The sequence below is a fragment of the Neophocaena asiaeorientalis genome, unplaced genomic scaffold, assembly GCF_003031525.2.
Source record: "Neophocaena asiaeorientalis asiaeorientalis breed wild unplaced genomic scaffold, Neophocaena_asiaeorientalis_V1.1 scaffold4, whole genome shotgun sequence".
NCBI lineage: Eukaryota > Metazoa > Chordata > Mammalia > Artiodactyla > Phocoenidae > Neophocaena > Neophocaena asiaeorientalis.
Window position 1 is genome coordinate 5214308 of NW_020173682.1, and position 18084 is coordinate 5232391.

Consider the following 18084-nt stretch of genomic DNA (forward strand, 5'->3'; position numbering starts at 1 on the left):
TTCCCTTTGTAATAAATGTAATAAATATCAGAGGTGAAGGCCTTGACCCCTGACCTCTAGGCTCCTTTGCTCCAGTGCCCACACCCTCGGGCGCACAAGCCCTGAAAGGAAGTGCCCTTGACCCCCACGCCCTGCTGCTCTGGTGGCTTGAGGACCCAGGAATGTGAGCCTTGGGCCTCTGCGGGGTGATGGGGAACTGCCCGAGGCGCCGCAGCCAGGCCTCCTTGTGGGTGGGATGCTGCCGCCCCCGATGTGCCATCGCACAGTCCCTCCAGGGCCCTGAGCCCATCACTGTCCTTGGTGATGCCCGCAGTAACGCTTTGCCTAATCCTTGCTTAGGGGAGCGGGCAAGGGTGGAGCAGGGTGGGCACTGCTGTTGGCAGCTGTCCTGACCACTGTGCATGGCGCTAAATCTTGTGATTTTATGTATTTGGTAAGAAAGCCCTTCAGAGAGAGAGAGAGAGACAGAGAGAGAGAGAATCAGCGAGGGAACCAAAGCCAGCCAGCCTGCAATTGTGTTGTAGCAAGTACTTGAGGCAAGTTAGGAGGGGGAAACTGGGCAATTTCCCCAGGTTTTGTAAGCCAGGTCTTTATTTATTTACTCTGAAATGTATTCTGGGAACACTCACCCGTGTTTCCATATTCAGATGACAGGCAGCATCAAAACTTCTTAAAGCTAAATACTGACAGTGAGGGTAGTAACTGCTCTCAGCTTGTGTCCGCCGTAAAGACACGGGTCCCCAGGGTTTGCTCTTTTTTACGTTTAGAAACAAACGCTGCTTAGAGAAACTATTTCTAAAACTAGCCCTCCTTTTCCAGCATCGGCTCATAAAACCAGACAGAACTTACGCAATGTGAATGTGGCATGCCTTTAATATTTAGTCACTGGGCTCCCTGGTATGTAGAAATAAGAAGTGGGTCATAGAATTGACCAATTAGGATCACTTTCCCATTATTACACTTTAAATTCTTCTCTTCCGCGTAGTCGGTGTTGGTACCATGGAGACTTCTGCTCCCTTTGATGCTGTAGATGATTAATGGTTTGGCATTTTAATGACAAACATGAAATGAGGACATGTATTTCAGTGTCATTTAAATATGAAAGGAATTGGTGTTTTAATAGAAACAGGAAGCGTTGGCCTGCGCTTTGGAGAACTTGGATGAGGGGGACTCCCAGGTGGGTTCTCGGCTGCGGGTCCTTTGCCGCCTGGTCTGCCTTGTGTTCAGTCTGTGCGAAGAGGTGTTCTGAGGCTGCAGGGGCCCCTCGGCCAAGGCTGCCTGGGTCCCCAAGGGTCTGTGCTTCTCCTTCACTGAAGGGAACACAGCAATGCCAGGCCCTTCTGAGGGGATGAAGTGCGCGGTGAATATGGTGAAGCTTCCTGAACTGGATTAGGGAAGTGGTACCTAGACAGGTGAGGGGAGTCAGACTGAACTGTCCTGCTTCTCTTTCAGATTTACATGAGCCCGGAGGTGATCCTGTGCAGGGGCCATTCGACCAAAGCAGATATCTACAGCCTGGGGGCCACACTCATCCACATGCAGACGGGCACCCCGCCCTGGGTGAAGCGCTACCCACGCTCCGCCTACCCCTCCTACCTGTACATAGTAAGCAGGGGCAGCGGGCATCCCACCTGCTCAGCAGAGCTGCTCGGATAACACGCCTGAGTGGGATGGTGGTGAACTATGACCCATGGGGGGGAGCTGAAAGTCCTCCCACGTGGAGCGATGACCCGTTCCCGCAAAGAAGGCATCCCTGTTTGAGTGGGAACCTACCCCAATGTGCATGAGCAGAAATGATAGCTATGCTGTTATACAAGATGCCACTGAAGAGCATCAGAGTAGCATACATCACTGTGCCAAGGAAGTCGTATGTGTTCTTTGAACACGTTCCAAAATAAGATGTTAGATTACAGATCCCCACAGCAGCCTGGAGCGCAGTGAAACACGCAGGCCCCCTTTGACAGTGGAGAGGTTGAGAAGTAGACCCTTCCCCGTTACTGCGCAGGGACCTTCGGCCACTGCTCTGCTGGAAAGCTGTTCATTCAAACCTCGCGTGTATCTTTGACCGCATTCAACCAAAAAATGGGTTTCACTCAGTTTCCTTAGGAAATGTTCCTGAAGGGTATGAACTGTATTTGCTTTGAAACAAAAGACTGCCCGGGTCTTGTAACTAAAGCACTTGTGCTGTCGAGGGTCTATTTTCATACCACTGACGCTAAGAGAGCTGGTTTGTTCATAGATCCACAAGCAAGCGCCTCCGTTGGAAGATATTGCTGAAAACTGCAGTCCTGGCATGAGAGAGCTGATTGAGGCCGCTCTGGAGAGGAACCCCAATCACCGCCCCAGGGCGGCAGACCTGCTGAAACATGACGCCCTGAACCCCCCTAGGGAGGATCAGCCCCGCTGTCAGAGCCTGGACTCTGCCCTCTTGGAGCAGAAGCGGCTGCTGAACCGCAAGGAGTTGGAGCTTCCTGAGAACATCGCCGGTATGGACGCCCTGCAGTGTGCAGCGCCCTTGCTTCCCTTCTTTTTCTGTCTGTGTCCAACTTCTAATAATTAGAGCTCATGAAAGCACTTGGGAAAAAAATGGAATTAGCAGATGCAAACTGGTATCTATAGGATGGATAAACAGCGAGGTCCTACTGTAGAGCACAGGGAACTATAGTCAATATCCTGTGATAAAACCAGAATGGAAAAGAATATGAAAAAGAATATCTATGTGTATGACTGAGTCACTTTGCCGTACAGCAGAAATGAACACAACATTGTCAATCAACTAGACTTCAATAAAATTTAAAAAAATTGAAGTGACTTCCTGCATGCCATAAGTTGTTGGAGAAATTTCAGCAAGAATGTTAGCTAAAGCATATACAAAAAAAAAAAAAAAAAAAAAAAATTGGCTGGGAATTCCCTGGTGGTCCAGTGGTTAAGACTCTGTGCTTCCATTGCAGGGGGCACGGGTTCTCTCCCTGGTCAGGGAACTAAGATATCACCTGTCGCGGGGCACGGCCAAAAAGAAAAAAAATCACAATTAGGAAAAAAAATTGGCTAATTTATCAGCAAAGTCTAACTGGTTTCCAGGCAAATGGAGATAATGCAGTCTTTGAGACTTGCTCTGCCTTGCTTTTTTGCAGCAGAGAATAGCATTTGCTTTTAAAAACAGATCAAGCATGACAGTTTTGCTGTTAGCAAAGAGCCGGGTTCTTTTTAATGCAATTATGGTAAACCACGTCAGCGCTTGTTTGGAAACATCACGGTGTTGATAAAATATTGAGTTTGAAGGCAACTTGCATTTCTGCTTCCTCTGCTCAAAATCTCTCCGCCAGCTGTGAAGCTTTCCCATTTAGGAAAGACAATACGCATTCCAGGAGCATTGAATATGCACAGAGAGGGGTTTCCGTTTTTCTTATGAAAATCTGTGACATTCTCAATCTATTTGGGTCCTAACCCAGATGTCAAGCCTGGAAATCTTGTTTGCATTTCTCGGCTTCTTGTCTGACTTCTCTGCATTTAAAAAGAATCATCTGGGATGTTGGACAATGGGCCAGGATTTCTAGCTGATTTCTCGTGGTCGTTGACTCTTTTTTGAATTCTTTTGTCTGTGTCGTATCACACAAACTAGCCAATAGCGTTCAACTCTGTAGCTCCTTAATAAAACCGGGGTTTGAATGCTGTTCCATTAGGGCCCAAGTTTGCTGTTGTTTTTGTTTTTTTGCTGAAGAACCAGGCATTTATCATTGGACATTCCCCTGGTCATTTATTTTATTTTTTCGATGTTTCCCTTTTCAGACTCTTCATGCACAGGGAGCACTGAGGAATCGGAGATGCTGAAGAGGCAGCGTTCTCTCTACATAGACCTTGGGGCCCTGGCTGGCTATTTCAACCTTGTCCGGGGTCCACCGACACTAGAATACGGCTGACGGATGGCGGCATTTGCCCTAAATTAGGACTCAGCATTTACTGGTCTCTGGGAAGCTGATTCTGCTGACTCCACACAGGGGCTCTGTCAAGTGAATTGTGCGTTTATCGGCTGGGCTCCCACGACTCGTGAACGTGACTCCACGTGGCTCCTGTGTGTTGATCTGTGAAGCTGCCCGGGCCCCCATCAGGCTGGAAGGTTCTCATTTCTCAGGTGGTACGTCTGACTCAAAGGAAGCTGAGAGTTCACAGAAAGATCATTTCCAGTGGCTGATTCCACTCACTGTGTACTTTGCTCCAAATTTTAAAAATACCAATCACAAGGATAATATATTAGCCTCAAATTACTATTCTCGGCTCTAATTTAAGTATGGGAAGTTCATTTAACTCAGAAGAGTTTGGTGTATATTAGTGTGTGTTCTATGATAACTCTTTGTGAGTCTTTGTCAGTAAACTCCAATATAAATGAAAATATTGTAGCAATAAGCTGGACTAGTGTCTTAAAAATGGCTGATGAATTAGGAGCCATCTGACGGCAGGCCACCAGAGATGGGTTCTGTTATGTTCCTATGGAAACATTTTGTACTGTACATGCTATGCTTCAAACATTTAAAACGTGATGTTTTGAATGTGGATAAAACTGTGTTAAACCACATTATGTCTGTACATCCCAAAGGATGAGACTGTGACCTTTAAGAAAGATGGAACCATTTATAAATTCTTAATGATGCGACTTTTATAACTCTTATTTCTCTATTTTCTTTAAAGCATTTGTATATTAAAATAGCATACTGTGTATGTTTTATATCAAATGCCTTCGTGAATCTTTCTTATTATATATATTTTTTTAACACTGTAAAGTATGTGAGTATTCCTACTTCAAAGTATGTTTTTACATCATGCAAATAAAAATGACACTTTTATCCAACGTGACTAGTCAAATCAAGTGAATAAATTCAGTATTTTGCCTGAAGTCTTGTAAAGACTGTGATTCCCAACTGGCACGGGAATGGGTTGTAGGTGTTGGAATGGAACTCGGAGGAGATGGAGTATCACGGAGAGGCAAAAAATACCCGAGAGCTTTGAAAGTTGTGTGTGTGCTCCTCTTGCTGCTGTAGGAAGCCACTGCTGTCATTGTCTGGATTGTGTTTTATCCCTTTGGTACGCTGTGGTAGGAAAATAATTCTTGGCCGCCTGTTCAGGCGAAGTGTGATTCTGTTTTGCATCTCGTTTTTACATATTTATGCTACCTCTGAATATCTGCTTGCATTCTCCGTGCCGTTTATCGTCGAGTGAATAACCAACCTGCCTTTGTAGAAGGTAGATTTCAACCACATCTACCAAACTCTAATCAACACTGTTGAATGGGAGTTTGGTCCATCATTCACGGAATGAATAGTATTAAACACTCGTCTCCGTGTCACATAAACACGCCCTCCCTGTGATTCTCAACAGCACACCCGTGAAAGAGGCATTGTTACCTCTGTTTGTTTTCAGAGGAAGAAACTGAAGCAGAGGGAGGTTAGGCCGAGATCACAAAGCAAGGCAAGAGGCAGCTGGTGTTCGCACCCAGGCCCCTCTGGCTGGCATGCTTAATCTCCTCCTCACGCTGTCCTTAGGATGGTGACAGACCAACACAAGGGATAGAACATCCACGGCAGAGAAAGCACAGTGTCCCCAAGATTCAGGTCTCCAAATAAGGACAGAGGTGGAATTACCATGAAGCTAATGTAGCTTCAGCCTCAGGGCTCCTCCCTTGCTTGGGCCCCTCCGTGGCCCTGGGTCTGCTTTCATACTCTCCCAGACCAGGCCCAACAAACCTGGATCTGCGCTAGTGTACAAGTGTCAGGGTGCACAGTTCTGATGATTTTCATAAAAAGAACCTAAAGAGCCCATGTGATTTGAGTTCCAGTGCAATTCCACTCGGGGAAGAACACTCCACTTAAATGAACTAGAGCTCTCGTGGAAAGATCTGGGGCTGTTTGTTTGCCAAGAGGTGATCAGGGCTGGAGCGGCTGAGAAGGAGGACAGCCAGGGGAGTTCAGGGCTGGGACCTGTGCCCCACGGACTCTCAGAGCGGTCAACCCGGGAAGCCACAGGTGCAGCGAGATGGGCCACCAGACAGAGCATTAGCTTAAGAGAAGCGAGGAGGCCCCGAGAGGGTTCGAGGGAATCCACTGCTCACCTCCTCCTGAGAAGGTGAGCAGTGGGGCTGTCAGGCTGCGCGTAGCGAGGACAGAATGATCGCATCCTGAGACCAACACCTGCCCACCCAGGTACTTCCTGCTTCAGGCACCAAGGCTTCTGACTGTGCGGGTGCGTGGGAATGCGTTACGGAAGATGGATGGGACCTTTCCAGCTTGGGCCTTGGAGATGGTCTTGTGTAAACCTCTCTGAGACGGCCTGTATGTAGACGTGCTCACTGGGGGTCACACAGGCAACGCTGGAGCCGGGTCTTCTCATACAATGCCCCTTGTGTTTGCCTTGAGGTCTGAAACAGATCATGAAGACTGCCTACCCGGAATGAGCTGGACCTAATGGGGGTTTGCACAGCCTCGGAGAGATGGCTCCCAGCCGGGGGTGGGGGGGGCGGTCAACCGGTGCATCTACACTCCTGGTGATGTTTCCACTGGACGTGTGCCGTGTCACGACCCAGTAGGACCTGTAAGCAGTGGGGTGATTTCTGTCAGCCCCCGAGTTCCTCCACTATCTGAAAGACCAAAGCCAATCGATCTTGCCCTGATAGCAAATTTCTGTGGTGTAACTCAATAGAAAACAATGTTTTCTAGACAGCCTTGGGGATTTTTTAGTAGGTCCGCAATGTGATTGGAAGTAAAGATTGGCCAACCCCTGGGGGCAGCCAGGAAGGAATGCGCTGCCCAGGGGGTGAGCAGTTGAGTTGAAGCCTTAAGGGGACCTTCTCTGGGCAAAGAACTGGGCTGGCCCCTGCAGGGGACACAAGTAGCAGAGGGTCACAGCCCCCTCACACATCCAGTCCCTGCTGAAAGGAAGCACACCCCATTTTGGAATTGTTAGAAAATTCTTTGCTGTGATATATTACTTGCTGTTTCCAAAAATACTTTTTTGGCCAAGCATTTATCTGCAGTTTTACCTCTTTGCCTGTGAGCTAGATTTTCAGATGTCAATTTAGTCTCAAATGACAAGAAAATGATAATCGCAGTAACATGGTTTCAGAACTTCACTCTGAGCCAGAGAGAGGAGAAATGCAAAGTAGCTGCGCGCAAAGCACTTTTGTCCCAATCTCACGCATCCTCGCTGGGATTTTTGCTTGGCTCTCTGCGGGGTAGGCATTCAGGTGACAGTGTCAGAGGGAGGGGGCATCGTGCAATCATGGGCCCTGGAATAGCAGCTGTCCCCCAACCTCTACAGCTGGAGCTGGGCTCCTCCCTCGGTAAGGACCACAATTTCTCCCCATTTTACCTATATTTCACCTAGATACGGGAAGTCTGTTTTGTCTCACTCCGAAATTGAAGTGACAGATGACCACTGCAAGCGATCACACGTGAGGACAGAGCGTGTGCTTCATTTATGATCAGTGCTGGGGGAAGTTCTGAGTACTTAACCTTCAGACATCTGTTTCATCAGAAATTATGGAGATAGAAGTGATAAAACCTGGCTTATCTGGGTGCCCAGAGCGTCAAAGCTGATTTCATGAGATCCTGTTAATTCTGGTGACCGTACAAGGGAAGTGAACTGAAAATACAAGCAGTGAGGAATCAGCTAGAAAACAGAATAGTCTCTCATTACAGCCCTCCGTCCATGCAGAGGTGCCCTGAGTTGACCTGGTAATTCTATCATCCTAGGAATAACACTAAAGATTAAAAGAGATAGGGAATCACTCTACAAATGTTTGCTACTCTTATTATTTCCTTTAATAGATTCATGCTAATTTTTCTCTCTTTGAAGCTTCACGTACTTCCGGTCTCTCTTTCCCACGTGGCTGTAGAATTCCAGAGAGCAGGAATTGCCTTGCGTTTCATCGGAACATATCTCTCTGTAGCGGTCCATCGATAAACTGCAATAGACTCGATACTTCTGAGCCTGACTAACATTCTTCCAAGGCATCAGGGGGATGAAAAGGAAGAAGAAAACTCTCAGGAACAAGAGAGTTAGTGCACACCAGGGGTGGAGCTGATTTCTAGTTCAACACTGCTTCTCACCAAAGCACGTGTGTGGACTCCAGGGGCCGTGAGCCCACGGGCAGTGAGGATAATGGAGAAGTTACAGGATGACAAGAGTTGGTGCCCACAAGGTCTTTGCCAACTCTGGGGCTCAGCAGAGCCTCCCCGCTCTCTGCCTGGGTATTTCTTCTGCTTGGAAATTCAGGTCTTGCCAAAGCTTTGCCCAATAGAAGCGAAGGCTGGCTGGGGACTCGGGGGTCCAGGAAACGCCCTGGACCTCTCACAACTTCTGGGTGTGGATTTATTTGTGAGTCCTCTCCAGGGCCAGCGAGCAAGAAAGTGCCGATTGCTTCTATCTTAATTAGGTTACAGAGGAAAGAGAGAAAGAGAACATGGTAATTAATTCAGGGTTCCTCACTGAAACCCAAAGTTCCTTTTGTCGCCTGGCCAGCAGGCAAGAATGAACAGAAAGATTTGGTAAATACCTTCCTCATTCTCCTCTGCAGCCCCACCCAGTCCCCCGCCCGCTGTCCAGAAGCAGTCGCTGCTCCCAAAGGTATTCTGCACATATACACATGTGTGTGATTATCCAACGCCCTTCCTTGGAAAACAAAACAACAAAGTACATACACAGCAGCATGATGTGTGCACAGTTTTACGTCTCGTCTTTTGACAGAGTATTTCCCAGCGATGACAGAAGGACGTGTTTTAATAAGAGCAATCATATTTTAACACGTGTCTTGCATTTGTCTTAGACAAAGCCTTTCCCCAGCTGTTTCTGCCAGGAGGCGGGAGGCTCCAGACGGGCGCCCCTGCTTTTCTTTCCTCTAGAAATGGAGGGCTGGAGCCAGAGGGCCTCTCGGTTTGCTCCCAGCCGTTGGCATCTTTAAGATTCATTGTACGTTGGACAGGCCAAGTTTACCAAGCCACCGAAGGTCCGAAGTAAACTGTTCTCAGGACAGGGATGGGAACCAAAGCTTCTGACTTCTAACATCAGGGTCTTGCCCCCAGACCACGGTGGGGCTCTCGAGGACCTGGGAAATCCCAGAGCAGAAGCAAGACAGCACTTTACACTCCTGTTAGCTTTGAGGTGCACCGAGTGGATAGGACTGAACTGGACCCGTCAGGTTTCCCTTCTGTGGGTACCAAGAGGCTGGATCCTGTCTCCAGCTGAGGTCATGAGATGTGACCTATGAGAACAGGCTCTGGGAGGAAGGATGCAGGAAGGAGAGACTCTGTACATGGAGGAGCATCAAGGTGATACTAAAGGAGAAGAATTGATGGTGTTTGATACAGAAACAAGGTCATGAGCTTCTCATTAAAGTTAACAATGACAAAATATGTTGCTAAGTGCCCACTCTGTGCCCCAGAGCTGTGGAATGCAGTGCGGAGAGACGGTCCTATTCCAGTGAACGAACTCTATGGCATTCAAACTCCTTTTCATGCAAATTGTGTTGTAATTATGATGTTGAATCAATTTCTAGTCAACAGTTCTGATGCAGGGGGTGGTTCTCCACATACCTGCAATTCTCAGGCACCAGCTGGCTGTCCTACAATTCAACACGATTCTGACACATTCTATGCAGAGCCGCTATCAGATCCCAAGGAGGAGGGCTCAGTCCTACAGACTGCCCTCAGCCCCCACTCCAGATGCCAGTCCAGGTTGTCACCTGGGCTTCTCAGGTTCCCACGACCCCCTCCTGGGGTTTGATTAATCTGCTAGAGTGGCTCACAGAACTCAGAGAATCACTTTCCTTACTAGATCCCCTGCTTATTACAAGGCATATTAAAGGAATTAACAGCCAGATGAAGAGATCCACAGGGCGAGGTCCTGAGCAGAGGAACTTCTGTCCTTGTGGAGTTTGGGACCCTGCCTGGTGGCAACTGGAAGGGTCTGGTTGGAACCTGGAAGCTCTCTGAGGCCCTCCCTTTGGGTTTTAATGGAGGCTTCATTACACGGACACGATTGATTGAATCATTGGCCACTGGTGAGTGATTCAACCTCCAGCCCCTCTTCCCTCCCTGGAGGTTGGAGGGTGGTACAATCCGAGGGCAGTGAGAGTGAAAGAAGAGGGAGTGAGACGGAAAAGGATGGGAAGCAAGTCGGTGTATTACTGAACTGGCCACAGCTTCAGGAAAAAGCACAGCTGTCCCGTCTCATTGATCTAGGTTTGCCCATGAGTGTTGGCTCCCCTGCACCACGGGGTTCGGTCTCCAGGCACCTTTGAGCAGTTGCTGGGAAACCAGTTCCCATGTGCCCCAGTTTGGCACTTCACTCAAATCCGTAAGTGAGGGAGGAACCAGAGCCTCCTGGGTCCCGTCAGGCCTGGGCGTCAGAGCTGCTGTGGTTCCCACCGGCGAGTGAGCAGTGGAGGCCATGTTGACACGTGGCCCCCCGGCCCCTCCGCCTCCCTTGGTGGAGACCTGGCGGTAAGGTGTTGGCAGCTGTGGCAATGGCAGGGGGCTTGGTTAACCATGGGTAAGGACACAGGAGACTGGTGGGGTCACGTGACTCTGGGGAGGTGTGTGAATGGTTTTCCATACAGAGTTCCAAGGGAAAGAAGGCAGACATTCAAGAGACAGAGAACCTTCTAGAGTATGCTTTTCGAGAGATAAGGCAATCAGAAAAATGGATTCTGTTTCTTGGCTATTCCTCCCTTGTCTCTGCATCCCCACCCTTCCCTGATTAGCAACTGTTTGAATCTGCCCTTCAGAACTCAGGGAAGGTCATGGAGGCTGGAGTCTATCCCCTACAAAGGAGAAATGGGGGACAGAAAGGCTTCCATACCCAGGAGCCCCACAGGGTCCTACTTGGTTTCAGATGGGGCATTGGGAGCTGTCCTCCAGGGTTCGGGGGATGGCGGGGCATTGTCTACAGAGAACTCATGAACTATAATGAAATCAGCACAAGCCGCTGTGCTTTTGATCACTACTATGCCCTGATGGGTGATAAGATGCTCCTTCCTGAAAGATGATCTCTTGATCTAAAGTCTAAGCAATGGCCGTGGTGACCGTTGCCTTTTCAATACAGGTGTAAGCTAAAAGTCAGCACATTTTAATTACTTATCCTTTTTTTTGTTTTTCAAAAAATGAGTTACTTTTTAAACTGTGGTAAAATAAGCTACATAAAATATTCAACTTCCCATTTTAGCCACTTTGAAGTGTACAGTTAGATGACACTAAGCACATTCACGTTGTTATGCAATCATCACCACCACCCACGCAGAAGCCTTTCCATCTGGCAAACCTGAACCTCCGTCCCCATTAAACACTAACTTCCTGTCCCCCTCCCCTCCGCCCCTGGTGACCACCCTTCTACTTTCGGTCTCTGAATTGACTGCTCTAAGTACCTCTAAGAGTGGAGTCATTACTTATTTAATAAATGTATGGTGCTGACTTTGGGAGCTAATTACAAAGTTATCCCCACGGAGAACTCAGCTCCATATACTTTTTTCAAGAGTAAGTTTCCAATGTGACATAACTGTGGACCGTCACTCAGTCATGGTGGGTGTCTGCAGCCCCTTGGTCTTTCGCATCCCCATGCTTAAACCGATTCAAAATAAACAATGACTGATAGCCCAGTGGTTTTAGAGAAGAAGAAACAGATTTGAGTCACTTCAATTCTGTCATTCTATGTGACCACTTGGAGTTCCTATTCGTGTTTAAAATTTGAAATAGTAAAAAAGAGCTAACCGTGAGGTACAATACTTTTGTTTCGTAAGTGTAAAATTTAGTTTACGTGTGAAATATTTTAAATTTGAAAAACATCTTTAAAATTGAAATTATTTTTTCTTTTTAAATTACTGATTGTTGTTTTAACACTAAAATACGGACCAAGAAAATAAAACTTTTTTGTGTGTGGCCAATACCAGTTGCATATGACTTGAAGAGTAAACTCACCAAGAAGGAAAATGAGTCTCTCACAATAATGATGGTCCCTACTCTACCGTTTAAAAGAAAGGAAAAAAGAATAAAACAGGCAGTTGATGTTAACAATATCATGATTTCATAAATGTCTACCGAGTACCAAAATTACAGAGAACATAGGTGGTTTATTAAAATTATTTCCTTCCAGTTTTATTGAGACGTAATTGATATACAGCACTGTGTAAGTTTAAGGTGCCATGCTGGGGCCCACACCAGCCAGCAACAGACCAGCAACATCCTCACTTGGCAGGGCCGGGCAGCCCACTGGACTGGGGGTCAGCCCCGCCTACCAGCACGCCCACAGTTGTCAGCCCCACCACGACAGAAGGGCCCCCGCAGAACACATAGCGGCACCCCTAGAGCGTGCAGCTCTGGTGATCAGAGACGAGTGTGCTGCAAGGTCCCACTGGAGTCTCCTACATAAGGCCACAACTCCAAGATCAGAAGATGTAACCAACTTACCTGACGCGTACAGATAAAGAGTGTATCCCACATGAATATGCAAAGAAGATCCATCAAAACTCAGGCTGTCGTTGACAAGAGTCGCAGGTGTTATGGCTGGAAAACAGAAACTATGATTTATTATTCTGTTGCAGAATAAATGACAGAAACTATAATTTATTATTGTCTACTGCAACAGAAAAAAGTACAGTTTTTACCTCTTTCAAAAAACAAATTAATGCAATTAAGAATATTAATCATTTGACATTTTTGTTTTTGGACTGTAATATTTATTTCATTTTTAATATTTTCACTAGCATTGTGTTAGGTGTGCCACTGTGATAGAGTCATCTTTGCGAGTTGTACAGAAACGTCTTTTTTTATTGGGGTATTCAGGACATTGAATATCTTCTTAACTCTTGATCAAAATTTGAGATTCGACCTGGGAGCCGGGTCCCACTTTACCTCATCCGGATCCTTGTATAGCAGAGTGTGTATCACAAAGCCCACTCACAGTGGGTTCTTTAACAAACATGTTTTGAATAAATGAATGAATAAGTGAATGAAAGACTTCTATCTGGCAATCTGCTTCTGCACAAAGAAGCATGTGGGATTTTAACAAGACTTAGAAGAGATTTAAAGAAGCATGTGGAATTTTAATATGACTTAGAAGAGATTTAAAAATACACCCAAAAATGTACCAAGGATGGGATAGTTTATTAGTATAAGGTTTCTGGAAGTTCTATAAACTTTGGTGTGGTTTTTAATATCCCGGCCGTACAAAGCATGGTTTGCAAAAAATTGTGAACCATGAAAATGGTGTTCCCTTAATGAATAAAATTTAATTTGAGAGGAAGCTAGATGGTCAAGAAAGATGACACCATAACAAGAAGAGTTGCAACGAGTAGGAAATAACATGGAGAAGCAGGAACGCCACGTTACCTGAATAGTCATAGAACCACCAACACTTGTTTTGGCTTTTTGATACCCAAGCTGGAGAAATGAGGTTTATTAATTTATGATACTGGTGTGAAGCTTCCTAGAACTTTTAGTTCAAATCTTCAATTGTGGATCCATGACATCTGACCTAAAATAGCCCAACAACTCAAGAAGGGTGGCATATGCTTCCTTCCTCTCCTGTACTCACCGATGGTAATTAAGAGGTAAGCTGGGGAAACTAAAAAAAGGTCCGAAGAAAAAGAGGAAGTGTGTGAAAAGGGTTGATGTGAATTTTCAGTCCATTTTCGGTTAGTGTGTATGGTGTCAATGTACCACCGTGCTCTCTACCCACTGGGACTCCCGGCTCCTTTCGGAAACACACGTGAACCTGTCCACAGGGCTTTCTTTATGATGTGAAGTGTGCGAGAGTCTCTGCTGTGATGCTGAGAGCTCCCGTGGAACTTTGCTAGTGGATGGAGGGGTGGGTAGACTTGGACAGTCAAGCCCAGGTGGGACCTCCTATCCAGCCGCTGGTCCTAATGGGCCCTGCTAAATCTGTAGGCTGGTTAAGTGCTTGGATTGGAGGCATGAAATATGAACTAGAGTCGGAACAAAGAAAACATAGGGTTAAGTACGTAGAAGAGGCTGTTCAGTTAGCGTCCCAAAGGGTTTCATTTTGTGCAGAGGAGAACCCAGGAGAAATATGCTTACTGAAATGTTATTTATAGCTGTGAGATATCAGGAACAGCAGGGAGAGGATTAAGTAAGTGATGGTACCTCCACTTATGAATCTCATGTTATCAGTAAAAAGTATATTAGGGAGAGTTAATAATTAGACAAAGGAGTTGATCCCTGCTTCATGACTGTAGCTACAGTTGTCTTACAGGAAAATCTAACTATGCTCAAAAGGAAGTGTCTGGCGCTCTTAAGATAAAATACACACTCCGTAACCTGGCTCACACCGTCCATTATCGCCTCTCTAGAATCAGCCTTTAAACTTCTCTTGCCCTTTCCCCTCTATGCTGCACACATGCTGTTTCCTGTGCCTAGAACAGTCTTTCCCTATTGCCAGGTAAGCCCTGATAATTCTTTAGATCTTAGGCGGGACCTCGCTTCACCGCGGGGAGCCTTCCTGATCATCCCCTCCAAGACTAGACTTTATGCTTTCCGCACAGTATCCGCACAGTATCGTGAGTGCCCTGTTACTTCTGACATTAGACCATAAACTCAAGGGGGGTGGAAAGCGTTCCATCTCCAGGACCTGAAACAATCCTTCACACACAAAAACACACAATGAATGTCTGAGGAACGAGTCTTAATATTAAGTGAAAATGGGAGGATCTACAACTGTATATGTAATATGATTACGATTTTTAAAAACATGTACCTTTTAAACAGAAGAAAAGATATACTGGACAGCAAAAGTTAATATTTCAATTGACAATTTTCTATCAAAACCATGTATTATTTTCACAACAACAAAGAATATCTTTGTTATTTTAAAAATACAACAGAAAAGAGGAAACACTCTGAATTCAACTGTGCCGTTGAGAATGGGTTTTTAAGCATAGTGCCTGTATCTGTGATTTGAGTTTAGAAAAACAAAAAGCCTGGGGTAATCTCCGGGTGGAAGGAAGTTACATTTATATAAACTACTCACAGGCAGGCCACAGCAGAGGTGGGCCCAGAGCGAGAGGGGAAGTGAAACAGGGCTGGCAGGGGACCGCTAGGGCAAAGCTTGCAGGACAGGTTTTGGGCAGGAACAGGGGTGGATCAGTGCATGCTGAAGAAATTGAAGGGATGCTGAAGAATTAGCTGGGAATAACCATGAGAAGAATGAAGGACAGGCGGAAGCAGATAATCCCCACTGGGGCAAGGATGGGCTTGTGTGGCTTAGATCCCTAAACGGAAAGAGGGAAGGGGAGGCACAGAGGGAAAATCCATCAAGTGGAGGTGATGGAGGTGGTGGTGGTGGGTGTATGTGTGTGGCTCTGTGGATCTAGGGCACATGGGCAACAAGGTCCTCGGAAAAGACCCCAAGAGAAATTTGAAGAAGGAGACACTCAACTTGACCAAAGGGAGCAATCATACTTTATCTGAAAAGAAGCTCAAGGTGCACAAAAGAAAGGTGTCAAAGGCGAAGGAAACTTGGGAGTTCAACTCAAATGAATCAATCTCCCATGTGATAAGACTCAGCTGAAAGTTGAGAGGCATGTGACTAATCCAGGGAGCAGCAAGGGACACAGGGGAGGAAGTGGGGAGATGGGTGCGGGGGCAGAGAGGAGAAGTTGTTTGTTGTGCTAGAACAACGGGGTGGAGGTGAGCGTCCCCGACAATTTCTGGCTTGTTGGGCGGTGGCTCGGGCAGTTATATAATGACAACTCCCAAGGACCTTCCTAAAATAACAACCTCACCAGCAGCTGACAATCACAAATAAAACAATAACAAGGAAAGTAGAGTGAGTTTAACTGATAGAGCGTTGCACACTAAGGAGAAATCACATCGCCCAGGGGTTAGGAGAAGAAACGAGGAAGATGATGGATGGCCCGTGGGGTCCAGGAGACACAGGGTAGAGGAATCTGTGGGACTCTCCAACAGCACCTCCATCCTCCCGGAAAGCGCCCCTGCCTTTCTCGCTCTGGCTCCAGTTCATCCACCTAGGGATGGAGAATCAGATGCGAGCTGGTTCCTGCCTGGAGTTTTGGACTGGGGACCCAATGCCATGGGGTTAATTACCTCGGTGTCAAAAGCACTAAGGTATGTCAGACGTTCACCCAGCACACACCAGTTAAGCAAAATGAACTCTTCCTCACCCAGTCATCAACCAAAACTGGCCGAAGAATCTGAGAATGCACCAGAAACCACCCGGGTACATATATCAGCAAGAAACCTGTTTCCTGCCTTAAGAACCAAGCAGTTGGGAGATCTCTCCCCTGTATCCAAACAGAGATCTCATCAGGAGATAAGCTCCAGACAGGAGATAAGCCTCATCCCACTGTGCCCTCCCAGCCAGGTGTGACCTCAGGGACTCCTGGTGGTCATATCCCAAGTTCACACCTAGGAATTGATGGAAATATGGCTATGGCTGCCCCCCGTCTCCCCAGCACCAAGATGTAAAACTTGGGAGCACAGAAACCACATTTCCTGGCATGTGGTCATGCTAGGCATCAAGGGGGAAGACTCAAGCTGACGATGCAAATAGGTCAAGAGATGCAGACGGTCTGGGGGCACTCATGTCTCTGGTTCCAGTCTTTCCTCAGGCTCAGCTGTCTTAGCTCCTTGAGTCCATGAATTCCCCATCGGAGCTAAACCGGCTTGAGTTGGGGTTCTATCTCTTACCATCAAAACAATACAGAGAGGCTGGTGAAATCAGTGTGGGCACTTGCCGAAAAGCACCTAGGTGCTGAGGAGGAAGAGCACAAACTTCACAGCAGAAGCAGGCTGGTAAGGGTTTGGGTGTTTAGGACCCAGAAGTTCTTGCTCTTGAATTTGGGGCTATGCTGGTGAATGCTGCTATAGGCGACTAAAAGAAAGACAATGAGATCGAGCCGGAAAGTTGGGACAGGGTGGATAAAGAAGTACAGGGGCTTCCCTGGTGGCGCAGTGGTTGAGAGTCCGCCTGCCGATGCAGGGGACACGGGTTCGTGCCCCGGTCCGGGAAGATCCCACATGCCGCGGAGCGGCTGGGCCCGGGAGCCATGGCCGCTGAGCCTGCGCGTCCGGAGCCTGTGCTCCGCAACGGGAGAGGCCACAACAGTGAGAGGCCCGCGTACAGCAAAAAAAACAAAAAAGGTACAAAAAAAAAGCTGGGAAGTTGATGGGGGTAAAGGCAAGGATGCAGATGCTACTGTTATCTGAATGGCAACTCCAGTGACCATGACCATGAATAGGACGGCAGGTTTAACCTCCAAATTAGGGAGCTCATGATTTAGAGGAGAAATTTGGCTGATCTAGGGGGTGGTCAGAGACAGACATGAAACGCATGTGACTCAAGAAAACATGCATCAGGAATAGTGCTTCTAAGCTGCAGGATTAGGACAGAAATGCAACTCGAGAGAAAATTATATAAAATGTCAGCCGTATGGTAAATCATATGTCTGTAACCAACAGGGTGACCATAAAACCCCACCTGCAACAGTCCTGGTTTACACCTATTGTTTTGGCATAATTGTTAACAGCACCCTCCTTCACACTCAAAAGTATCTCAGTCTGAAAGATCAATCCTACCGTCACCCTAGTGAATAGCTAACTTGCTACCGTATCACAATTGATGGGACTGTTATATTTCAAGGTCCCAACTGAGGAAGGGGAACGGTAACTTTTGCCCTGAAAAATACAGGGGAGCCACAGAGAGCAGTGAGAAGATGGGAAGGAGGGAAGTGGCAGTTTGAGGAAGAAAGAGAAGAAAAATGAAACTGCTATCCATAGTTGGTAGGAAAAAAGAGGAAGATATAAGGAATAAACAAAATGGTATGGAAAAAAAAATCAGCAGCTAGAAGAAAAGTACTGAGGACAGAATGGGTGGAGCTGCTGGTGAGGTCTGGTGAGCTCAGAGCCACAGGACATGTGATCCCGGGCACAGCGGGATGACCTTGGGGAACCCTGAAGTGTCACAGATGGAGATGAGTAAGTCACAGAGGTAGAACCAGACTGGGCAGAATCCGAGGCTGTGTAATTTGCTGCAGGCACTCAGGTCAGCGTGCGTCACTGCCAGGGA

The 18084-nt window shown here is 47.0% G+C and overlaps 1 protein-coding gene across 3 annotated transcripts in view; it reads left to right on the forward strand.

Moving 5' to 3' along the window:
- MAP3K8 (mitogen-activated protein kinase kinase kinase 8) overlaps positions 1-4881 on the forward strand; it is a 29178-nt gene extending 24297 nt beyond the window's left edge. For all 3 annotated transcript variants that reach the window (XM_024750043.1, XM_024750042.1, XM_024750045.1), the window contains 3 exons: positions 1453-1605; positions 2240-2486; positions 3790-4881. In XM_024750043.1, the coding sequence (XP_024605811.1) occupies positions 1453-1605; positions 2240-2486; positions 3790-3920 (531 nt within the window). In that variant the 3' untranslated portion in view covers positions 3921-4881. The remainder of the gene's footprint in view (positions 1-1452; positions 1606-2239; positions 2487-3789) is intronic.
- Positions 4882-18084: the final 13203 nt, after the last annotated feature.